This window comes from Drosophila teissieri, chromosome 3R (assembly GCF_016746235.2).
Source record: "Drosophila teissieri strain GT53w chromosome 3R, Prin_Dtei_1.1, whole genome shotgun sequence".
Taxonomy (NCBI): domain Eukaryota; kingdom Metazoa; phylum Arthropoda; class Insecta; order Diptera; family Drosophilidae; genus Drosophila; species Drosophila teissieri.
The window spans coordinates 3,022,067-3,047,259 of record NC_053032.1 but is presented as its reverse complement, the minus strand read 5'-3'; the positions used below and the strand labels follow the sequence as shown (position 1 = coordinate 3,047,259).

Below are 25,193 nucleotides of genomic sequence, written 5' to 3'. Positions count from 1 at the left end.
CTAAACCGGGTATGTTTAAATAGACGAATGTAGTGCACACGAAGAAATATCATTTAAATCAACGAGGTCAGAAGTGCTGTTCAAAATGGTTTAAGTCTTAACTAAGTTAAATAAAGATTCTTTTAATTTTACTTATAAAAGTTATATGTATATATTAAATACCATGCGTTCTGTATATACATAAAGCAAAAATGAAATAAATTTATAATCTTAAAATTTTAAAACTAATTATGCCTTTATATTAAAAATTGATTTTGCGGCTATTGTAAATCATGTTTAAGTGTTATTTGCATATCTAATTGAGCCTGAGCAATGCTTTCCAAAGCATACTGCATTTTTTCTAGCAAAAGTTCGCCTTTTTGCACTACTTCCTCAAGGTCTTTTGCAGTTTCTTGGTTTTCGATCTCCAGTCTCTTAAGGCTAGAATTTTGGAGTTCAATGGAGCTGTCTTCATTTGGAAGAGACTCAATTAAGGTGTCGATGTCTTTAGCACATCGAGCAATTAACTGTGCAAATAGTTGGGCATAGTCTTCTTGCGGCTGACACGAGTTTGGCGTTTGGGGTCCAATGCGTTCAAAATTAACAAATTTACTCGGAAAAGATGTTTGTTGAATTACACCAATAGCATTGCAGAAGTTTTCGGCTTGCTGCAATGATTTTATTTACTTAATTGCAGATATTTTTTAATGCGAAGTGCTACCTGATTAACGGTGTCTTGCAATTGTGTAAGGCGGTCAGCCATTTTAGTATCCAATTAATAATTCTAAAAGAACATAAAAGAAAAGGTAAAGATATGGAATCACATTTTTTTACGATTTGACCGTTGAAAGTGATAGTCGAATTTAAATCATATTGGCAGATTATGTTGTGACAACAATACATTTACAATCAATGACCGTTGGTAATAAGAAAAAAATCTAAACATTAATATAAAGAATTTAATAATTTTATTCACAAATTCAGCGTAACAGCGTCAGCATCTAATATTTTTTCTTTCAAAAGGAGAAATGCTATTAATATGGCTTACACACTGGCACGGTACTACTTTTTATGAAACAAGGTATTTTTGTTCACACTGTGTCATTATGCCTAGATTCCAAAGATAGTACTGACACGTTTTTGCTCTTTACATTGACGTAATCCACAACCTTTGCCTTAATAAGCAAACATCTAGTCCCTGACGTGCTATTTTTATTATAACCTGTAGTGCTGTTTATTCTGTTGTAATTCCTTTCCCAATACATTTATGTTTCCACTCTTATGAATTTGTCTTTTTGCTGTCACGGTTTGATTGAGAGTAAACCATCTGGTAGAGAGAAAATACCAGAAGGTCGAAAGATACAGTGGAAAGCGCAATATTTGGCAGAAGTTTGCAACGCAGTGAAATTGAGACCAAATAAAGTATGTATAAAGATAAGTAACTTCAGCCATGTCCGTTTCTACACATACTTTTAGTTTTTAAGATAGCTTACAAACGAAAAACTTTCCTAAAAGACTTTATTTCTGTTGCAGGAAGAATTCTATTATATTGGACCACTTGTAACAAACAACGTAAGTGGGCTGCTGGAATGTATCTCGCTTAAATTTCTCGGCTGCGCTCGTCGCTACGTGTGAGTTAAGTTACGCACCTTGATTGCTCCTAAGCATTATCATCTTATTTTTAAAATATAGTGCTGCAATAAAAAAAACATCTGGGATACACACAGCAACGCATCGCGACGCAGTGACAACCGGTGACAACAAATCAAACTTGAAACTCATCTATTGGACTCGCACCATTATTATATTCACACGTCATTATATTCACTTGAAACTAACATAAAACAAAAAAAAAATTTAGTTGGACCAAAATGAAACATACAAAAAAATTAAATAACTGCAATAAGTTTTTTGCTTTGTTTCCTATATTGCATACGCATATCGAAAAGCACTGTATTTCTACTTAAAAACAAAAGCTTACGGATCGTAGGCAATCGCCACAGCTGATCCGATTCGGAAGCGCTATTAAGCGATCAGGTGCGGTATAAACTTGCAGCTGCGGGCTGGTTATATGCTTTGGTTGGAACGAAAGCAGGGATCAGAGATAGATACTGATTATTAGCGGAAATTTTCTTGGCTCTGGTTTGCGCGAAACATACGACTCAGTCAGTTCTATTCTAAGCTAAGTGGGTCGTTTGCATGATAATTTGGATAAGACTTTTAGTTTGATTTTGTTTTACTCACTTTGAAGTTGCTGCATCCATCGGTGAAAGCGCTTTTAAAGGGCTGCTGCTGTGAGAATAAAAAGATTTAACGCTTCAGCAGAAACCTGTCGCTTGTGTCGCAAAAATAATTTGTTATCTACTTCAATCCGTTTCGCTACGCAAAAATAGTAAAAGCGAATCGCTTTTATATTATCTCAGCGTTTGATGTGATCGAATGGTCTTCAACTAGTTTTCCTTTTCCTATCTTAATCAAATTTAAATTATTAGTTATCCTATGTGCTATTTATGTAAAACCTATGAAATAATAATAATAAAAATATATCAAAATATCTGACTTCCTTCTCCCTATAGCACAACATGACTTTATTGACTGTTTGCTCGACTTATCGTTGTCGCAAGTTAATTATATTCGAAACTCTCTGGGTCGATTATTGGATCTATCAAGCATTCTCCGGTAATCGAATTTGTAAGTATTTTATGATTTCGATTTGAATTCCTGTCTTTTAAATAAGCAATTACAAAAATGAAAGGCATTTTTTCACGTTCTTTGAGTTTGACAAAAAAATAAAACTGTTGTTTAAGCAGCACAAAGCGATAAATAACTAAACATTCAGATAGCAAAACGATAGATCAAATTTTGCAAAAACCAGAGCACCTAAAAACGAAATCGAAAAATTTGGCCCAAATATAACGATTACCGGAGCATGCCTGTATGTCTTGTAACAAGTCCTGAAAGTGTGTTTCTGTCCAGAGTAGCACCTCTTACTCAACCTGAGGATCCATATCATCCTACTTTCGAGGTGACAATTGACATCGGTACCGTAATAAAAGAAAATTCAGAAAGGTCAACAATGAATTCGTTTCGTTGTTTATTCCGAGGCTCAATAATTTTATACCTGGCTTTAATTGGTCGGATCTTTACTCCTGCAACAAAATGGCGGATACTATAAATATTAATTTCTAACAAACCTCCTTGGTTTAAGAAAGAGTTGACACACCTAAGAAATTATAAGTCCAGACTTTATACAAAATTTAAAAATACCGCCTCTCAGTGTATTCTTTCTAAATATTTAAGAGTTTGGTTAAATTTGACCGTGCCTTATGCCCAGTGTTACAAGACCTATTTAAACCGTTGTAAGTTTCATTTCACGCAGAATCCGAAACACTTTTATAATTTCGTTAAGATTAAGGGGGTCGTCTACCCTCGCGCTAAAATTTCGGGCCTCTTATTCAAGGATGGATTGCAAAAAAACTACACATGATATTTGTACAAAATTTTAATTAATGCTTAAACTCAAAGAAATGGTGAAATTTTCCATTTGCGCGTCGTTGAATGCACCACTGCCGGTGCGATGAGGTCAAACGGTCGTAATGATATTTCAGCTTCAGAAGCTTGAAACAACAAATTTTTTTGTTTACTTTATTTTAAGAATGTTGACTATGGCAAGACACAAGCTTTTTTCAAAATTTGAAAATTTCACAAAATGGCAGCGATTTGAAAAAAAATTGCACTTTTTGAGCATGTTTTCCAATCTAAAAAAGAATATAAAAAATCGGAAAAATTTTTTTTCAAAAAAAACCTTGTGTTATGCCATAGCCAGATGTTTTGTGTATAAGTGACTCTTTACAGATTTAGGATATCTTGACGACCGTGCGGGGCCATGTTTAAGGCTCGATATCTCGTAAATCAGCATGCTTTCGATCAAATCCTTCACAGGGCATGTTTTTAGTTATATCTACATTAGAAATATGCAAAAAAAAAAATCGATTATTTTAAACCGCGAAGGTAGACGACCCCCTTAAGCGCAAAACAATTTCATACCCTTCCTTGCTATTTTTGAAAATACAACGGTAACATAACGGATCAGGCAATAGCCGATCTATTTGCCAAGTTTTTCCAAACAACATATTCCACGTTACTTCATTTCGAACAGCCTTTCTCTTACGCGGTTTCAAAGTCGAATTTAATATTTTGTCCCACTCTAAACAAAAGCTCACTGCTTTATGATCTTCAGCGAGTTAAGCCTGTCTATTCGCCAGGTCACGACGGAATTCCTGGCTGTGTGCTTAGATTCTGTGCGGAAGCCTTGTGCAAGCCTCTACTAAAACTGTTTACCTTATCTCTGGAATCTTTACAATTTCCCCATATATGGAAGGAGTCCTTTGTGATTAGGTTTCCCTGTTGATCTCCTAGATTGGATTCTATGTTATCTGAATGGCAGGACGCAACGGGTCCTCTTTAAAAATTATCTTTCTTGTATCCGGTGTCCCACAAGGAGCCACCCTGGTCCGCTCCTTTTTACATTATTCATTAACAACCTTGTACGGTGGGAAGTTATGTCTCCAGTATAAGGACATTTTTTGTCATTTGGACTTACAATACGATAGCTTTTAAATATGGTGCCGTGATACCGTACTAGACTTAAATGGTCGAAGTGTAAGTTATAACCTTTTATCGAGTCAACCCAAGATATCCAACTTACACTCTAAATGGGTGCTCTTTGGACAGAATAACACGGATAAAAGATCTTGGTGTTCTTCCGGACCCCAAACTAAAATTTTCAAACAATGTTTTGTCTATAGTCAATAGGGCCAGGGGTGTGCTTGGTTTTATTAAAAGGTGGTCAAAGGAATTTGATGATGAGCAACACTTTGTTCATTTCTCTGGTCCGTCCGATTATTGAGTATGGATGACCTGTTTGGAGTCCAAAATACGTAGTTTACTCGGACTACATTGAATCAGTTTAAAAAAACTTCTTACTGTTTGCCTTACGGCGCCTAAATTGGGTCTTTAAGTGTAAGCTTATTCGTATAACATGGGCTTGTCCCTACGGCGGAATGCATCATCATCCGGTATTATGACATTAGGAAAGCCGATCAAGTGGAACAACAGCAGTACTGGTTGTAAAAACACGAACTTGGTTAAATGGTCAAGAACTATAAATATGCCAATTTTAGCAATGCCTGATCTCGGATAAGTCACAAGAAATTCTACATAAAACCTATGAAAAATCGTTTTGAATTAGACGGCTTGGCTAGCGGAGATCGTATAGAGCATGTTTGGGTGCTTTGGAAGCCTTGTAAGTTACACGTACTTCTTGATATCCGGGACAAGTCCTGGCCAGAATTCCCTCATGAGCAGAAGGGGATCGTCATGTTCTGAACTGAATGCTCGGCCGTCCTATAAACCCTGCCATCATGTACTTTAACATTAGGCAACCGATCCTTACAACTTTCTAATCGAGCGATCAAATCCATATATTCTGCTGCCTTAAAATGATGATATCTTCCTCGTGCGCTCTTAAAAGGACATGTGATACCACACTTTGTCTGTGCTCAATCGTAAAAGAGTAGCCTTGTAGCTTCAATGCCCAACTTGCCAGGCACGAATTCTACTTGCTCTGATACACTTTAACTATTTCTCCGTGATTGTTGAAAATTCATAACCCTAAACGTAGCCCCAGAAATTTTTCAAGCACACAATGACTGCTAAACATTCTTGCACAGTTACTGAGTAATTTTGTTGTACGTTATTGAAATTTTTTGAAACAACGGCGATTGAACATTCATCACCGTTCTCAGACAGCTGATTTAAGACCCCTCCATCTCCAGGCTTGCTGGCTCTGCAGTGTATGAAAAAAAATCTGCGTTTTTGAGAGCGAGAGCTTCGCTTAATTTTTGTTTTAAATCGTCAAAGAGATTCTGTAGTGAGCACAAACTTCCGTTTCGTAGTTAGGAAATCTGTAAGCGGAAATGTCACTGCTGCAAACTTCCCAATAAACTCGCTTTACCAACCACATAGCCCTAAAAGCTCTTTAGAGACATAAGAGATTTAGGCAAGGGAAACTTAGTTATCGTAACAATTTTCTCCGGATCCATTGAAATTCCTCCGTCTTCCACTATATGCCCTACATATTTTACTCTCTTGGGACAAAACTAACTTTTCCCAATTTTGATCGTCAGTCCAGCTCGCATAATGTGCAATGTCACGTCCGGTAGTACCTCTCTAAGGTGTCTGATACAATAAGCGAGTCATCTAAATAGTTCATCTAAGTAGTTCTACTTAGTTCCGCAATAGGGCGGGATAACTTTGTCCATTATTCTTGACATAGATTGAGTGGCATTATATAACCCGAAAGCGATTCCTAGGTGAGGTAAATGTGAGGAAAATGAATATGTCAATATCTTCCGTCCTTTGGTGGTAGATCTCTAGTAGACAAACTTTTCCTACAATTTCTTGTCTGTTGCTTTTGATACTATTTTTTTTAAATAGTATGCTTTCTTTTGAAAAGGGCTCATCCAACCTACCAACTATGTAGCAGCCCCTGAGTCCAACAGCCCTTTTAAGGGACGCGTTTCATCTACGTGTTCTGATGATGTCGATGAGTATTCCTCTCCATCAGACTCTGATATGTCCACATCCTTGTGGAAATCGATAGAGTTAGGCTGATTCTCTGCGGAATCGCTTTAGGTTTATAGCGGTGAATGTGTGTGTCAATAAATCGAGAGAAGAAAATGTAATCAAGCGAAGCTGCCTCTGCAAGCCATGAACGAATGCTCTGCATTCACTGATTCTATCCATTCCGCTTTGGTTTAAATTTCACTCATTTCACATACAACGAAAACAATGCTCACCAATGCGCAATTCACTTTGTTGAAACCGTTTCGGCACGCCGAGTTGCGACTTAGGCTTGTGAGTACTTAAATACCCGAACATTTTGAGTGCATTCGTGCAGACCTCTATTGCACACGCAGAAACACCAAATAAAAATATGTAAATACAAATAGATTGCAATTAATCGATACTGACTTTCTGTTTCTAATATGTTTTCCATTTCTGTCCAATCTTTTCCACCAAGATTCTATTGTGATAGTTCTTGCTTCTTTGATCTCATAGCGCTGGGCGTAAAAAGACCTCAATAATTAAATTTTCCACGTTTACCTCCACTTCGTTCTGGTGTTTTCTCACAAATGAAAAAATTAAAAACTCGTGCTTTGAAAATAAACGGTAATTAAAGCACATAATACAACAAAGCAATCGGACGCTCTAAGCGAGTTGAAGTGATAAAGCAGGTTGCAAACTGCTCTGGGTGCTTTCACTTGCACTTCGGGCTGGCTGTTTACGTGCACATTGCAACAGAGTGCTACAACATGTTTGTATATAAATGGTTATGATTTGCTTTTGTCGCACAAAAGTTTATAGTAGTAGGTTGGCCAAAAATCATTAAACTTGCGCATGGTACCTTGTGTGAACAGCTTTTCACATCTAGTTAAAATTCCAACTGGTACACAATGATGTACTCTATGGAATTCGACTATAAGGTAAGCGCATTGTTATGTATACATACAATCATTTTTCTTTGTTGGTCTGGACATTTATAATTCAGACATTCGATAAATACATTGTGATTGCATCATAGCCGTCTTAAAGGTTATCTCTTTTAAAAAATATTGTAAATGGCGTTATTTATAATCCTATTTTAGTTTTTGTTCAAAGTCTTACCAGTTTTGTTTTATTTTAGCGTTAATAATGGCTTTTAGGAACTGGTTTTCGCTTCCAGTCGTTAGAGCTGATGACGAGCAGGACTTGGTTGACCCTCAATCAGTTTTAAGGGTAAGTAAAAACAATTTCCTTACATCATTTAATATAACACGTAACTGATTTTTATACAACAGGAAAAATGCCAAGCCAAAGGGCACATAGAATCCTTGTACAATAAGTACCAAGAGTGTAATGATCGTGTGAATGGCCGATCCAAAACAACTGAGACGTGCATCGAAGAACTATTTGACTATGTTGCTGAGTTAGATCATTGCGTTTCGCACAGCCTTTTTACAAAACTAAAGTAAATACCATTGAAGCTTTTTTCAATAATGGAAAGTGCAGTGCTTAATAATAAGAACATAAATAAACAAATCACTTGATCGAGCTTTCTACATGTTTTGTAGCATTTCATACATACCAATCTGGTTATATCAGAAGCTATTTAAAGCTAAATTTGGTAGGTATTATTTGGTAGCTTAATCTTTGTCAGAAGCGGCCTTTTCCGATTTTGCCGCTCAACTATATATCAAGTCTTTTATAAAGTGTCGCAGAGATACAGAATCCCAGATACATTTATTTTGCTGAGTGACGCGAGTGGATATAACCATCGAAGACAACGGAGGTTTTTTTTTTAACAGATTGACGTGCGGTGGCATAGTCTAAGAGTGATAGGATCACGGCGGGGCCAGCATCTAATTACCTGTTTATTTTTTTTGGCAGCGTACGCCAGCGCAGTCATCCAAAAAAAATAGAAGAGATGATTCCGCAAAATTCGGCGGCCAAAGCCCGGATTGAAACAAAGGAAAAGTGAAGGCCGAATAAGCTTTTGGTTTCTTTTTGGAGAGGAGCGTCTTCTATGTGTGCAGCAGGACAAAGAATCGAAAGGCAGACAGCAGAACAGTTTGTCGAGTGCGCTGTGCATTGGATGACCGTCGCGGACCAGCTCAGTAAGCGAAGCCGAAATTAGGCAGTAATAGCTCAAGTTCAAGTTAGGCCTAAGTCGGTGGAGAGGCGGCTAGAAAGAATGTAAGAAGAATTTTTAAGTAAATCCGCCCCCAACCACGGACGCTGGGCGGTCATAAGTGATTAGTGTTTAATTGTGCTCAAGAAAAATGGCTAATTGTCTTAAATTGTTGATCGCGAAATATGCGCTTAGGGCTGTAAAATAAAACAAGAAAGAACGCTATAGTCCAGTACCGCGACTATCTGATACCCGTTACTCAGCTAGTGGAAGTGCGCAGGAGAGTCTTCAACACTAACAGTTTTTGGCGGTTTGTGTGCGTTAAAGTGGGCGTGGCAAAAAGTTTTTTGCAAATCGATAGAACTTTACAAGACTAATACAAAAATGAAGAAATATCAAAACATTTTTTAAAAGTGTGGGCGTGGCAGCTTTGGGCGGTTTGTGGGCGTGGCAACATGAATCGACAAACTTGCGCTGCGTCTATGTCCCTGGAGTCCTCATGCTCAATCTCAACTTTCTAGCTTAAATGGTTCCTGAGATCTCGAAGTTCATACGGACAGACAGACGGACAGACGGACATGGCCAGATCGACTAGGTTAATGATCCTGATCAAGAATGTATATACTTTATATGGTCGGAAACGCTTTCTTCTGCCTGTTACTTACTTTTCAACGAATCTAGTAAACCCTTTTACTCTACGAGTAACGGGTATAATTATTTCTTCTAAATTTCCCCATTAGCTGAAATGCAACACCCTAACGAAAGCGCTTTCTTCGATGGAGTTCCACGCAAGCGGTGTGTGCAAATAAAATTAAACAACATTTTAATTTAATCCAGAACTTCAAGCTATGACTCTCGAAGAGTAGATGTGTTTGACCCTAAAACGGACAGACGGACATGGCCAGATCGACTAGGTTAATGATTCTGATCAAGAATATATATACTTTATATGGCCGGAAACGCTTTCTTCTGCCTGTTACATACTTTTCAACGAATCTAGTGATCCGTTTTACTCTACGAGTAACGGGTATAATTATTTCTTCTAAATTTCCCCATTAGCTGAAATGCAACACCTTAACGAAATCGCTTTCTTCGATGGAGTTCCACGCAAGCGGTGTGTGCAAATAAAATTAAACAACATTTTAATTTAATCCAGAACTTCAAGCTATGACTCTCGAAGAGTAGATGTGTTTGACCCTAAAACGTTAATTAAAGGGTGAAGAAATAGTAAAAAAAAGGGAAGAATTAAATAAATAAAATCGAGCGGGTTCGCGTTGCAACTTTTTACGCAAATTAGCTGAGATTTTACCATTTCTTTGTGTCACACCAAAATTTTATGTTTAAATCAATTTTCACTTTTCACACATTTATTTGATTAAATTTTAAAGGCGCCGCCATGGTGTTAGAATACTGTTGAATATAAGTTATATCATGTTAAATTGTATTCCATTTTACAATTAATATCCTAAATGTTTAGTATAAGGTTATATTTATATCCATGTTTTTAGCCAGTAATAAAACCTTATTCTTTTATGTTACCAGCTTTGCCGCAGCTAGGATGATTCCACGATAGGATAGCTTAAGCTAGCATGAAGTCGTTTTGACAATGACGGCCTTGGGGGACCGAACGACCATTGTATAGGTGGGCTTGTGAAACTTCTAGGTCATTGATAGAGGTAAAGAATGGAACTTGGCCGCGGTAATAGGAATCTTTAAGACTTTTCATTTTATTTAATTTCTGTTATTCATTCCTGTACTTAGCTTATCTCGCACGCGATTTAGACAATAATTATCTTTACAAAGAGGCCTTCTCATAGGGGCGAGCATCAATACTCACACCAATGCCGACAAGCAGCCAGCCGAATATTCCGCGTGCGCTCGTCTACTAAGCTAACATTTTGGCCTGATTTTTGTTTGAGTGTAGAAGTTTGTTACAAGCTGCTAGAATGTCTTCCTCGATCATAGTTTATAATTTAAAGTGGGCCCTGTTATGCTTAGACTTAATTTCCTCCAACGAATGATTCTCTCAAGGGTAAGTAGGACTTTAACACCTGGACAAGTCGGCATATTGAAATTTAGTTAATCTTTCCGTCTCACCACTAGATACAAAGTTTTGCGACCCTGCCTAAGGGACCTTTTTGCCAGTTCCGTCACTAAATGATGAGCCCATTGTTTGTCACCTTACCCAATTACACATAATTTTCCTCCTCATTCGTTGTTTTTTCTTTTTGTTTGAAATAAACTAGTTTGACGCTATTTTCTTTATTTCCTTATGCAAAATACAAATAATCGAAGAAAAAACAGTAGAGAACGTTATAGTCGGTTTTCTCGACAATCAGTTACCAGTTTCGCAGCTAGTGGGAGTGATAGTAGTAGAAGCTTCACACATTTTGTGGTTTATCGATAGAAATTGTCAAGAAAACTAATAAAAATTGAAAACATTTTTGAAAATTACAGCTTGTTTTGGCTTGTGTGTGTGTAAGTGGAATTTTTGGCATATCGATAGAAACGGGAAATAATGGTGTCCATCATGTTTACTCATAACTAAAATTCCGACATTAGGCGATTGGAAAATAATAGTCCCTAAGTATATGCTTCGCATTTTCTTGCGCTGCTCTGTGTGCGCGATTATATTCAGCTGTCGCAATTTTCCTGTGCTCCGTTCACAATATCTTTAACCAAGTCAATGCAATAATTAAAGGTGTCAGTAGGGAATGGCTCAACTAGTCCGTATGGGTAGCTCCTACTGTTTACTTAGGTTGATGTTACCGGCCGTCGGATTGAGACCGGATTTCCCGTCGAGGTTCGTGTAAGGCTAGAAGTCTTCTGGCATGGGTGCCTATCAACCAATGCCCTGCGATGACTCTCATAACAGTGCTGAGGATTGCTCTGGTCAATCTTAAAAGTTTTGACGTTCTTTTTGAGCTTATTTTTGGCCATATTTGGCGTGTTAGGCGACAGTGTGTGGTATTTTCCCATATTGTCTGTTTGTTTCGGTTTAGGTTTTCCCTAAGTAGTAGTTTACAAGTGGCTAAAGGCATACTAATGCCCTCCATCTCTTGTATGAGTGGCGCGGTAGTGCCTTCTCGAGCTAGTTCATCTGCGATTGAGTTGCCTTCTATGTCCCTGTGTCCGGGTACCCATATAAGGCTGATTACGAATTGTTGTGTCATCTCGTGTAAAGATGAGCGGCAATTCGATACTGTTTTTGAGTGGCTTGAGATTGAGCCAATCGATTTGATAGCTGCTTGGCTATCACTGAAGCTTTCCGGTTTTAGTGCTTTCAAATGTTTTAGGGCCTCCCTTATTGCTGCTACTTCAGCTTGGGAGTCTAAACGAGATGCGTAAGCCTAGCTGTTCGGAGAAAACTCCTCTTCCTACTCTGTACTGTAGTTTTGACCCGTCCTTATAGAAGCATATAGCACTCTGGGGGCCAGGTGTCTGTGAGTTTCACTCATCCCTCTCTGGGATAATTGGGTTGAACGGTGTTTGTATGTACTCCGTTGGAGTGCAGTAGTCTGTCCTGGGGGGACTATTTGAGTGTGATTTAGGATACACGAGTGACCCGCTTCCTGTGGGTTCGACTGTTTGGTATCTCTAAGCCTCTCTAAGCAACGTCATCCGCATAGGCTATTATCCTGCAGCCCCCCCTTCCATGTCACATAGTATCGAGTTGACTGAGTCCCACCAAGTGGCGGTCCACCCCAAGGTCTGTCAAGGCTCCGGTAATCGCGTAGACGAGAGATTTTAGTGCTGTCTCTGTCGATTTCCCTTTCTTGTAGGCGTGATACGTGCCTGTGATGAGACTTGGATTGAGAGTTGATCTCAGAAGCAGGCCGAGGATTCTTCCAAGGGTCTTTAGTAGGAAGGATGACAGACTAATTGGTCTGAAATCCTTGGGGGTCGTGTGTGATGGTTTTCCTGCTTTAGGGGTGAAGACAATTCGGGACTCTCCCTCCAGTAAGTTACTGTCTCTAATAGTGGTTTAGAGAAGAGAGTTAGGTCTATTACCTCTTTTCGATTCTTAATGATAAAGGTGGGGTCATTTCATTTATTACATATGAAGAGGTTTGAACTAAAGATAAAGTTGTAAGGAGACTCACCGCGGTCGATTGTGTTTGTGCTTTCCCATTGTTTGTGCTGGGCGTTTATCGTCACAGCCTACTAGGAGGCCTATGTTTTGTTTTTTGCAGTCTTCTTATCAGCTCATCCGGCGGTTCTTGCCTTTCGTAGGCCATGTACGATGACAGCACTCGGAACGGAGATGGCTGCTTAAGGTGCTTTTTGGCTAAAATGCAGGCCCTTACTTTACCTTCGCTGGGAGCTGTTATAAGCTTAGTCCCTAATCCTGAAACCTTTCCTCCCACTATCCATGGTTCCTGGATCAGGACTATGTCGACTCCAACCTCAGCCAAATGGAGTTGAAGAGCATGCGGAAGCTGCCTTACTGTGGTGGAGGTTTATTTGCAGAACCCTCTCGGTCATCTGCTGTGGTCATCTCCACCACGGTAGTATCGGCTCCCTCCTCCTCCGATGTGTCTAGGTCCGTCATTGGACCCATGTTTGCTAGGCTGCGGAGAATTGAGGCATCGATCCTCCTTGGCGGAGTCCGATTTGTAGACCTTTACGGTCACTGAGCTGAACCCGAAGTTTAGCTCCCCATAAGCGGCCTCAATAGGAGCTAGGGACTCCTTGTTTAGGGTGAGGATGGCCTGATTTGTTGGTCCTTCCATCTCGTCGACCTTGACTGGATTGCATCGCTGCAGCATGGTGAGGATCTGGTCCGGCGCCTTGATGGATACCGGGATCCAGATCCTTACACGGGGTCGGCAAGGTACGTCGGACCTGCTCAACGCAACAAGTCCGGCGCCCTCATACACCTCCCCCAGCTCCTTTACTGCGGCTTAATATAGTTCCGCAGAGCGCTCGTCGTCACAGGCGATCACCTTGACGCTGCCTTGGAACCATCCCACGTCTTTGCAGACAGGAGGGAACCAGGTTCTTTGGCTTGAATCTCGAAGCATTTTGTGGCTAGGGCTGCCTTCACCCACTTCACTCTGGTGACAATTTGATTATAACCTTTCCTCAAATCTGTTGCAATACCTCTTGTTGCCTAAAAATGACCTAAGGGCGAATAGGTTTTTCGTTGTGGGGAAGTCCTTGATAACATTCAGTCCTAAGAATACCGCGAGGACTGAATCCCGCCTGTGCGAATATTCCACTTTATTTTGAAAAACTTGGCTTTTTCCTGAGACACAAGACACTGTCCCTGAAATGGTCTTCATTGGACCTGAGGAAGATTACTACGTCATTACGAAACCACGAAACATAAACAGCCCAAAACATACCCGCCCTCACTTTTAACCAGAAGACCGCTTACCAAGTTTTGAGGCAGATCCGAATGGAAGCTTGCTGCTACGAATTAAGATCTATTCAATTTATTTTAAATAAAAATCTGTGAATAATTGCTCCGTCACTAAGCGATGGTCTGAAATTGATCAAAAGCTCAATTAATCGACTTAACTGAAAAGCACTCAGCTTCACTTGATCGACCCAAAAAGAGAGAAATAGGTGAGAAATCCAGATGAATCAAATACATCATCCCAAATGTTCCATCCCGATTTCGTTATTAATCCTGATGAAGATTATCAGGCATGCTCCGGTAATCGAATTCGTAAGATTTTTACAATTTCGATTTGAAATCGAAAAATTGGTGCTCCGGTTTTTGAAGTCATAAGAATTTTTCGATTTGTAAAACCGGCACTTTTATCTGGCCATACCTTTTGTATATCAAATCAGATCTTATTTACTAAGGGAACAAAATAGTTAACTCAGTGGTCTATTGATGTTAATTCCACATCCCCACAAAATCATTCTGCCACTTAGTTATTTTATAAAAAATATATTTCTGACCCCACCTCAGAATTGACAAACAAAATGTAGCCTTCGGCAACAACATACTGTAAAAAAAGGTGGCAACTCTAGATTTTCTCAAGCCCTCAAATTTCTGGCTTCAAAACAAGCAATTGCAAATATAAAAAGCATTATTTCACGTTGTTTGATTTAGAGAAATTAAATAAAACATGTGTTTGAGCAGCAAGAAGCGATGAGAAACGAAACATTCCGATAGCAAAACGGTAGCACAAATTTTGCGAAAACCAGAGCACCTAAAAACGAAATTGTACGATTTGATTACCGGAGCATGCCTGAATATACCCTTTTAATCTACAAGTAAGAGGTGTAATTAATTCCGTAACGGTCGGATTTTTTTTTATGTTGTGTCCATAGCAAAACCACAAAGCAAAGGCGGACAGCAGTAGTTACGACGAACTAAAAACTTTGCAAGAACAAAAAAAAACAAGAGAGAACGCTATAGTCGAGTTCCCCGACTATCTGATACCCGTTACTCAGCTAGTGGAAGTGCGAAGGAGAATCTTCAACACTGACAGTTTTTGTCGGTTTGAGGGCGTTAGAGTAGGCGTGGCAAAAAGTTTTTTGGCAAATCGATAGAATATTACAAGACTAATACAAAAATGAAAAAATATCAAAACATTTTTCAAAAGTGTGGGCGTGGCAGCTTTGGGCGGTTTGTGGGCGTTAAAGTCGGCGTGGCAAAAAGTTTTTTGGCAAATCGTTAGAAATTTACAAGACTAATACAAAAATGAAAAAATATCGAAACATTTTTCAAAAGTGTGGACGTGGCAGTTTTGGGCGGTTTGTGGGCGTTAGAGTGGGCGTGGCAACATGAATCGACAAACTTGCGCTGCGTCTATGTCCCTGGAGTCCGTATGTTTGATCTCAACTTTCTAGCTTTCGTAGTTCCTGAGATCTCGACGTTCATTCGGACAGACGGACGGACAGACGGACAGACGGACGGACAGACGGACATGGCCAGATCGACTCGGCTACTGATCCTGATCCTGAGAATATATATACTTTATATGGTCGGAAACGCTTCCTTCTGCCTGTTACATACTTTTCAACGAATCTAGTATACCCTTTTACTCTACGAGTAACGGGTATAATTAATGCAGAATAAGTTTCCCAGATAAAAGCAAAGGTTCAGGAAGCCCTTGACAAACAAGCCCTCTTATTTAAAGAAAAGATAGTCTTTCTGACAAATCAGCTTAGTAGAACTACAGTTTCTGCACAACAGATAAAATTTTCCGCGAAATAGAAATCGTGTCAGAGGCCCATTGCGGCGAGCCCCAAAATATTATAAAGTGCATCCCCGAGTTTGACGGAAAAATAGAAAAGAGAGAACGCTATAGTCGAGTTCCCCAACTATCTGATACCCGTTACTCAGCTTGTGGAAGTGCGAGGGAAAAATTTCAACACTGACCGTTTTTGGCAGTTTCTAGGCGTTAGAGAGGTCGTGGCAAAAATATGTTTGGCAAATCGATGTAAATTTACAAGACTGACAAAAATGTGAAAAAATATCAAAACATTTTTCAAAAAAATGTTTTTCGTATAGCGATAGAAAAGGGAAATACATCTGATAAAATAAAATCAAATCAAAACATGCAAAAAGGTGTATTATATCGCAAAGTTCAAAGACGAGGTGGTACAAGTAATTTACCAGTTGTATCCATGGCTTTCAAATGGACAGAAATTAACTAAGCGCAGGAGTCTAGTATGCAACAGTATGCATTTAGGGTGGCAAAATACACTTGATAAGGTCTATTAGTATTTATGGTCCGCAAAAATGTAGTTCTTGTAGATATCTTGTAGTTCAAGCGAAACTACATTCAATTCCAAAGATAAGTAAACTGACACACGATTTAAATGGATATAACAGAAACATTTTTTGTCAAGAGCGATTAAAAAGAGTGTGTGATTGTTTAAATCGATACTTGAACAAAGGTCACAGCTTTAAGATAACATTGTTGATAAATTGTTATACCCGTTACTCGTAGAGTAAAATAGTATACTAGATTCGTTGAAAAGTAGTAACAGGCAGCAGGAAGCGTTTCCGACCATATAAAGTATATATATTCTTGATCAGGATCAATAGCCGAGTCGATCTGGCCATGTCCGTCTGTCCGTCCGTATGAACGTCGAGATCTCAGGAACTATAAAAGGTGCGCCCACTCTAACGCCCACAAACAGCCACGCCCACACTTTTGAAAAATAATTTGATATATTTTCATTTTATAGTCGGGGAATAGTCGGGGAGCTCGACTATAGAGTTCTCTGTTGTTTTCTTTTAATTTCGGTAAAAAATTAAATTTGTATTCTTAATTGACGGAGCAGTGCATTATTCCTGGTCCTTCGGACTCCAATGATGAATTTAACATAACCACCTACATATGTAGTTCGACAACAACAAAAAATGAGTGAGGCACTTAATTCCTTATTTGTTGATCTTGGAAGTATTTGCTACATCGAACAACGCCGGGCCCAAAGAACATTGTTCGCGCTAACCGTTTCTTAGAACTGTCAGACATGGACACAGACAACAGACCAAACGACCATAAAGAAGGTAGTACCTCGACCAGCTCAAGACATTCTAGCTCCAGCCACTTAACCAATAGCAGTAACAACTTTGTTAATACCAAAGTTGGCAACAATACCGCCAGCAACATTAAGATTTTCAGCCTTACGTCGCAGATATATACAATGTTATAATCCTGTCCACAAACGCTCTTATCGCTTCTGATTGATACCAAACGCGAAAATTTTGATGAGATGGTCGGCAAAGCTGATCCTACCAAACCGTACGGCTTCAACCTTAGGAAATCTACACGGAATATGAAGCGATGGCCTCTTCGCAAAAACCTTATACTAAAAGCCGACCAGTTTTTGTGGTGGGCTTTGTAATGGACAGTGTAGTCCGAGATCTTGTAGCATACAAGCGACTAGTAACGTCGGTATCCGGTACTGACATTCGTGCCACTCTAATCGGCTCTAGGTAGGCTTGCATTTGCGTGAAACGCCATAAAACATCTCGTAGTCCATCTTTAGAGAGATACCACATAAATAATCATGGGTGTTCAGACGAACACGAATATATTTAAAGACTTACAAGTTTGGGCTCAGTTTATATCTTGTGTAAATGAATCGAGAGTGTTAAATTTATATTTAGGATTTTTTTATCTAAGGCGATATGGGTGCAGTGCTAATCTAAGTGCACACCACATGAGTCAGCCACTTGAGATCGTTCCCCGCCTCCTAAAATGAGTCCCTTAGTGGGAGACCACAGATAAGGTCCTCGCCGATCAAGATATGCAGATGGGACGGAGCGCGGGACCTCGATAAGGCGGGGACTATTTACTTAGGCCTCTGCGTAGATCATTTACTTTAAGATACGATTCTCATGTCACCTACTTAAACCGAAGATATTTTTAAATAAAATCAGTGTTCTTACAAAAACTCAATGAGGAAAGTCTTATTATTTTGACTCTCTTTCATTTTGGTCAATCGAGCCTTCGATGAATACTGCAGCTTCTCCCCACCAGAGGTAAGGGACTCAGAAAAAAGGCCAGCTCCTTAAAGCAACGCAAAACTACACTACACTACACTACACTAAAGGAAGCAAAATAATTAACTCTTGTTTTCCCCTACCAAAGGTAAGGAACAGAGTATACATAAACATATACAAATATAAAAGTATACATAAAAGCAAAAGGATAGAAAAAACTCGAACCACCACCAGTGTAAGAGCAAAAAATAAAAAATTATCTTTAACATCGACGTCAACGGAGCCTAGTTAGAGAAGGAAGAAACGCATTGCAAAACGCAGCATCAACAACAACAGCAGCAGCAACAACAGCAGCGGCAACAACAACAGCAGCAGTGAAAACGACGGCAGCTAAGTCAACTCAAGATTTGTTTTGTTCATATACACATATTTATATGTCGGAGCATTGGTAGCAATATTTGAATTTAGTACACAATATTTGAATTGTATACAATACAATATTGTTTGGCGCCAGAAATGAAGAAGCAGAAAATTTCAAACATCATTTGCCATTATTGTGGAAAGTCAGGGCACAAAATCGCAGACTGCCGCCTGAAGAAATATCGGGAATCACAATCATCGGGAAGCGGGCATGCTGGAGGCTTTGGTATGAAGCCAAAAGATCAAAAGTCGAACGTAATATGCTATAAGTGTGGACAGGCCTGACACATTTCTACTGGATGCCCTTCGTTGATTTTTGATTTGATTCCGGAGCCGAGTGTTCACTCATTAAGGAAAGCGCCGCTGGAAAATTCTCTGGAAAAAGAGTTCATAATGTAGTAATGCTTAAGGGTATTGGAAATGATTCTACGCAAATTTTGACCAATGTTACCATTAACGATTTTACCTTGGAAAAGTTATTTCATGTCATTATGGACAAGTACTTAACACGATATCATGATAGGCAGGGTGATTTTAAGTCAAGGTTTCGGAGTAACGATTGAGCCAGACAGATTCTGCATTTCGGGAATCACAATCATCGGGAAGCGGGCATGCTGTAGGCTTTGGTATGAAGCCAAAAGAGCAAAAGTCGAACGTAAAATGCTATAAGTGTGGACAGGCTGGACGAATTTCTACTGGATGCACTTCGATTGGACAAAGCACTGAAAAGAGAGTTAACATATGTCTCAAGATGTGTTTAGACATGATAAGTAGACAAACTATAAATATGTTATATTTATGGGCTGCAATAAACATGGCACGGGACAACATAAGTGGCAACTACATATAAGTACGATTGCAGTGGTCTATTGCCGAAGTGTCAAGAGATATGATCACGCGGGAGGTGATTAGCGCGGTCATAGGCCACAAACATAGATTTAAGATAAATCTCAGCTGCATTGACCAACGCAGACTGCAGCGTCTTACAAGCGCTGCATTATATAATTAGATGATAAGAGCCTATGTAAGAATGAATAAAAGGCGCTGCCCTCGCAGTAGCGAGTCAGTTAGATTCAAACACCCGAATTTAACTCATTAAGTGTACGCATTAGTTTATAGTGTGAACATTCTGGTCCTTCGACAAATTCTTTTGTTTTCCCCCACCAGTGGTAAGAAACACAGAAGATAAAACCAGCGCTTCAAAGAAAAAAGAGCAAGGTCCTTGGAGAAATTCTGTTGTTTTCCCTCACCAGTGGTAAGAAACACAGAAGAAACCAGCGCTTCAAAGTAAAAAGAGCAAGGTTATTCGAGTGATTCTGTTGCTTCCCCCACCAGTGGTAAGAAACACAGAATAAAAGACCACGCCTTAAAGTACTAGGACTATAAGGTGAAACATTGTGTTCTTGCTTTTCCTTGGCTGATCAACCAGCTGTGAGTCGAGGCACAGCTAGGTCAACTGGGCGACCAATCAAAAAATCTTCCAACGGTTCACGCCAAAGAATACAAGCAGAAAGCACAAGTCACAGTGATTGTTTTCCCAAGATGTTGTCGGAAAGATCTGTGAAATTGATGCAAGACCAAGGAGTGCTGCAGAACAAAATACTGCAAGCCATCAAGGACAAGGCATCTATACCAGCAATAGAAGCATTGGTAGACCAATTTACTACTAAAAACAATGCGCTGGTAAAATTGGGAGTTGACGATCATCAATATTTTAATGATAAAATATTTATTAAAACTATGGATGCTGTCAAGGCCTACAAGGAGTCGCAATTAAAGGTAGAAACACTTGAAGAGATAAATATACCAAATGCTGACGTAATTTTAGCAGAAATTCTGCTGCGGAAATTTTCGCCAGAAGCCTTGCAGCTGTATGAACAGCATGTAAAAAAGGCAAGAGCTATACAGTCCTTACAAGATGTACTGGAGTTTATTGAGCAACAATACAACTCAGTAAATGCCATTACCAAAAATACAGCTCAGCTTGCTACAAGAAAGGGGCAAGTTAGATCGTGTGCCTTTTGCTCTAAGGATGGCCACGATATGGTAAAGTGTCTCAAATGCACAATCAATCGAAAAAAGAAAAGAATTCGTTCAAACGAACAGCATGTGCTTTAGATGCTTTGGAAAGCATAATGCTATCGACTGCAGAAAGGAAATTAGATGCAATCGATGCTCCAAAAGACACAACAGCCTTTTTCATGAAGACACAAAACGCAGTATCAACAGCAATAGCCTTAAGCAAGGCCAAGACACACTATTGGCTACAGCTGTTGTTTTAGTTAAAAACAAAGCTGGAGGTTACAACGAATTGAGGGCGGTTATTGACGGTGGATCCCAGAAGACGCTGATTTCAGAGGAAGCAGCACAAATATTAAGGATTCCCAGAGTAAGGAGTACTATAGAGGTCGAAGGTATCTCCCAGACTACACAATTATCAAAAAATAGTGTCCACCTGACGATCAAACCAAAAATTCCAAGCAGCTTCAAAGCATCAACGGAAGCATTGGTTTTAGCAACACTCCATAGAGCCCTTCCCAGCAAAAAGTTTGATATTGATATCAACAAAGAGTGGAAGGGCTACAGGCTAGCAGATCCACGATTCAACGAGCCAAGCAGAATTGACATGGTGATAGGTGTGGATCTATTTCCCCTGATTATGATGGAGAAAATAAAAACCGTGAATGGAATCTTGGGACAAAAAACCAAATTTGGATGGATTGTGTCCGGAAATATAGCTCGAGCAGCAAAGCAAACAATTATAAGTGCCACTACAACAATAAATCTAAAGGACCTGGAACGCTTTTGGGAATTGGAAGATTAAGCCGATGAGACGATTACAGACAATGCAGAATGCGAAAGAAAATTCCAAGAAACAACTGTCATCAACGAGGAAGGCAGATTTGTGGTTTCAATTCCATTCCACCAAGAGGCAAAGCTGGGGGACTCTCGCAAACAGGCAATGGCAAGGCTTATGCAAATGGAAAAGAAGTTTCAAAGAAACCCAAAGAACTGGGCTGCATACAACGAATTCATGTAAGAATACCTTAAGATGGGACATATGGAATCTGTAAAGACAACGGGTCAAGGTAAATACTATTTACCCCATCAAGCAATCATCAGGCCTGGAAGCTTAACTACGAAGCTACGAGTAGTTTTTGACGCATCCGCAAAGACGACAAATGGACTAAGCCTAAATGACGTTATTATAGCTGGTCCTAAGATTCGAAAGGATATATTCGATATTATAATTAAATGGCGCAAGTGGCAATATGTTATGGTAGCTGACATTGAAAAAATGTATCGCCAAATAAAGGTTGCCGAGAAAGACCAAGAATACCAATATATCCTATGGTGAGATGATCCAAAATAGCCGATCAGTGAGTTTAAGTCAACAACCGTAACTTATGGCACCTCGGCAGCACCCTTCTTAGCAGTCCGATGTCTACGAGAGTTGGCAGATCGCTTTTGCCAAGAGGATAGCGTCTTAGCAGAAAAAATAAGAGACGACTTTTATATGGATGACCTCATAACTGGTGGAGACACAGTCAACGAGTGCTATGAACTTCAAAGGAAATTGAGACAAGTGATGGAGAAGGCCGGCATGCATCTGCGAAAATGGGTTGCAAATGACGAACGTATTTTAGCCGACATTCAGGACGACGGTGCTACGGAGAAAATCTGAATTGAGGAGAATGAATCGATCAAAACCTTAGGACTTCAATGGGATCCGAAGAAGGATACGTTTACGTTTTCGGCAGAAAACCCAATGTTAACACGCATAACAAAGCGGTAAGTGTTATCACAGTTGTCCAAAATTTTCGACCCACTAGGATGGTTGGCACCTGTAATGATTCAAGGAAATGTTTCATTCAGGAACTGTGGAAGTTATCGATGACTTGGGACGTTAAATTGGAATCCAACTTAGCAAACTGGTGGATGGAATATGCTAAAGGTTTATCAGATTTATAAGAAATTATGGACTGGATGCTCCAAAGGTATTATGGAGCTACATAGATTCTGCGATGCATCAGAGAAAGCATATGCAGCGGCTGTGTATACAAAAGTAGGCGGCAGAGTTACTTTGCTAGCAGCAAAAAGCAAAGTAAATCCTATAAAAAACAGGAAAACAATTCCAAAGTTGGAATTATGTGCTACGCATTTACTAGCAAAGTTATTAGAGAAAGTGCAGGCTATATGGAGAAACAAGAATACAATGGATGCCACTCGCACATTGCTATTGCTTGGATAGAGAATAAGCGCAGTAAAGATATGTTCGTCAGAACTAGTGTTCTAGAATTCCCAATGTCGAATGGAATTACGTTAAATCGGAAGAAAATCCAGCAGACGTGGCTTCAAGAGGGATATCACCGCAAGCTCTTAAAATCTGTGAAATTTGGTGGTGAGGGCCGAATTGGCTATCTATAGATGCACAACACTAGCACACTAAAAAGGAATCGGAAATTGTTGTGGTATCCACATTGGTAAAATCCGAATATCTGCAAAACCATCTTTTATCGAAGTATTCATCGATCGACAAACTTCTTAGAGTAATGACGTATGTATTACGCTTCATAACAAAGCTGAGAGGAAAATGGCAACAGCCTTCACATCTTACGGTGGAGGAATTAAAGCTAGCGAAAATTGCTGTGGTAAAGATACAACAACAGCTAGATTTCGGACACGAAGTCAGACTACTCAAAAACAAAAGACCATTAGACCCAAAGAGTAAGTTACAGGCGCTAAATCCGTTTTTGGATAGTGAAGGCGTACTTCGAGTCGGTGGACGACTACAAAACGCAATGATACCGTATAATGTAAAACATCCAATTATACTGGATAAGTCACATTTGACTTGGTTAATTGTAAAGGATTCTCATAAAGAAACTCTGCATGGCGGAATTAACATTATGAGAACTTATATTCAGAGGGAGTTCTGGATATTTGGCATACAAAATTCCTTAAAGAAATATTTAAGGGAATGTATTGTATGCATACGATACAAGCAAGAGATGTCCAGTCAACTGATGGGAAATTTACCAGTTTATCGAGTAACGGCTTATTACTCGTTTCAAAATACTGGAATCGACTACGCTTGACCGTTCCAGATTCGCTGCTTAAAGGGAAGAGGTCAAGAAACGTATAAAGGATACATTTGTGTATTTGTTTGTATGACAACAAAAGCGATACATCTGGAAGCTGTTAGCGACCTTTCGTCAGACAAATTCCTGGAGGATCTTCGACGGTTCTTTGCAAGACGAGGCAAGAGTGAGAACATATACTCAGATAATGGAACAAACTTCGTAGGAGCTTCAAGAGTATTGGACAAGAATTTGTAGCTGCCATTACAAACAATAATGAGTTAGCACCTACACTAGAAAAAGAAGGCATCAAGTGGCACTTTATTCCCCCGGGCAGCCCCCACATGGGAGGTTTATAGGAAGCCGGTGTAAAATCAGTGAAGCATCACCTTAAACGAGTTATTGGTGAAAACAAATTTACATATGAAGAATTTGCATCGCTGCTATGTCAAATCGAAGCAGTGCTAAACTCGCGCCCATTAGTCACTGTAAGGAGCGAAAACGATGGTGAGGACGTATTAACGCCGGGTCATTTTCTGGTGGGAAGACCTCTAATTGGAGCTCCTGAACATTTTGACGAAAGTAAGACAATCAGCTCTTTGGATAGATGGAAGCTTATTTAACGCATCAGAGGTGATTTTTGGAAGAAATGGAAAGAGGAGTATCTGGTGTCATTGCAACAGCGAACCAAATGGCGCCAGTTAAAGCCAAATCTGAAGGAGGGACAGCTGGTTCTTATAAAACATGAGAACACTCACCCTGCAAGATGGCCAATGGGAAGAATCATTAGTACGACTAAAGGACAAGATGATAAAGTCCGGGTAGTCACGGTTAAAACAAGCGATGGGGAAGTAAAAAGATCGCTAAACAAGATCTCTCAACTTCCTGTTAGCGAAGCAAAACCAGCTGGAGCTGCAACGCCATCTATAACGGAGTCAATTCAGCTAGGCAAGGACAAGAAGCTTAGGCAGCGAGTTCCAAAAGGCAAAAGGAATGGCACTGGAAGCATAGCTACTGTGCTATGCTGTTTATTGATGTTGCAAGCTACAACTGCGACAAAAAATTCGGAAGAAATTCCCAAAGAACTTGGGAAAATTTACGACATCGACGCAAAAGCTGCAGTTATGGTGAACAAAATTGGTAAAATTGAAGTCGCTACATCCAGTTGGCAATTATTGTTTTATTATGACATCCAAGCCTATTTTGATGTCATAAAACAATCAAAGGACTTCCTGGAAAAATCCCGCCTGGTTTGCAAAAAAATGGGAGACTTCAAGGACTACTGCGATTTCTTCGGCACGACAATACGGACAAAAATTGACAACATAAAAGAAAAAGACAAAATACTACGGCACCGTACCAACCGAAATGCTTTGATATCGGAAATGCAAATAGAATACAGGAAAATATGCAAACGATCATAAAAAACGAAAAACATATAATGGAATATGTTGACAATCAGACCTCGGTCATCAATGCCACGGAAGAATTAGTAAGAGCAACTACGATAGAAGCAAACCGGAATTTGGGACGATGAAGGAGCACTTTATGGTATATAAGG

General features: G+C 39.5%; 2 protein-coding genes and 1 long non-coding RNA gene across 5 annotated transcripts; 2 read left to right on the top strand and 1 right to left on the bottom strand.

Moving 5' to 3' along the window:
• Nucleotides 1-126: 126 nt before the first annotated feature.
• On the bottom strand, nucleotides 127-1,005 carry LOC122619596 (mediator of RNA polymerase II transcription subunit 21). 2 transcript variants are annotated; one of them, XM_043796619.1, is made up of 3 exons: nucleotides 956-1,005; nucleotides 701-763; nucleotides 127-647 (listed from the first exon to the last, which is right to left on the bottom strand). In XM_043796619.1, the coding sequence occupies exons 2-3, from the start codon at nucleotides 740-742 to the stop codon at nucleotides 261-263; spliced, it is 429 nt and encodes a 142-aa protein (XP_043652554.1). In that variant the 5' UTR covers nucleotides 743-763; nucleotides 956-1,005; the 3' UTR covers nucleotides 127-260. The 2 variants fall into 2 exon arrangements, with proteins under 2 accessions (XP_043652554.1, XP_043652555.1); XM_043796620.1 differs by having other exon boundaries at nucleotides 881-972.
• A 212-nt stretch (nucleotides 1,006-1,217) lies between these two features.
• Nucleotides 1,218-1,840, top strand: LOC122619598. The gene is made up of 3 exons (XR_006326086.1): nucleotides 1,218-1,401; nucleotides 1,513-1,610; nucleotides 1,672-1,840. It is a non-coding gene; the product is annotated as an uncharacterized LOC122619598 (long non-coding RNA).
• A 5,730-nt stretch (nucleotides 1,841-7,570) lies between these two features.
• LOC122621052 (cytochrome b-c1 complex subunit 6, mitochondrial) lies at nucleotides 7,571-8,141 on the top strand. Of its 2 annotated transcripts, none has more exons than XM_043798783.1 (3): nucleotides 7,571-7,635; nucleotides 7,727-7,818; nucleotides 7,881-8,141. In XM_043798783.1, the coding sequence occupies exons 2-3, from the start codon at nucleotides 7,735-7,737 to the stop codon at nucleotides 8,052-8,054; spliced, it is 258 nt and encodes an 85-aa protein (XP_043654718.1). In that variant the 5' UTR covers nucleotides 7,571-7,635; nucleotides 7,727-7,734; the 3' UTR covers nucleotides 8,055-8,141. The 2 variants fall into 2 exon arrangements, with proteins under 2 accessions (XP_043654718.1, XP_043654717.1); XM_043798782.1 differs by having other exon boundaries at nucleotides 7,582-7,657.
• The last annotated feature ends 17,052 nt before the right edge of the window (nucleotides 8,142-25,193 follow it).

What these genes read in the sequence shown, in the direction of transcription:
- LOC122619596 (XM_043796619.1), bottom strand. Translation starts at nt 742, where the DNA reads ATGGCTGACCGCCTTACACAATTGCAAGACACCGTTAATCAG. An exon ending in TGCAAGACACCGTTAATCAG is followed by an intron (nt 648 to 700) that starts GTAGCACTTCGC and finishes AAATCATTGCAG; the next exon opens with CAAGCCGAAAACTTCTGCAA.
- LOC122621052 (XM_043798783.1), top strand. Translation starts at nt 7,735, where the DNA reads ATGGCTTTTAGGAACTGGTTTTCGCTTCCAGTCGTTAGAGCTGATGAC. An exon ending in ACCCTCAATCAGTTTTAAGG is followed by an intron (nt 7,819 to 7,880) that starts GTAAGTAAAAAC and finishes TTTATACAACAG; the next exon opens with GAAAAATGCCAAGCCAAAGG.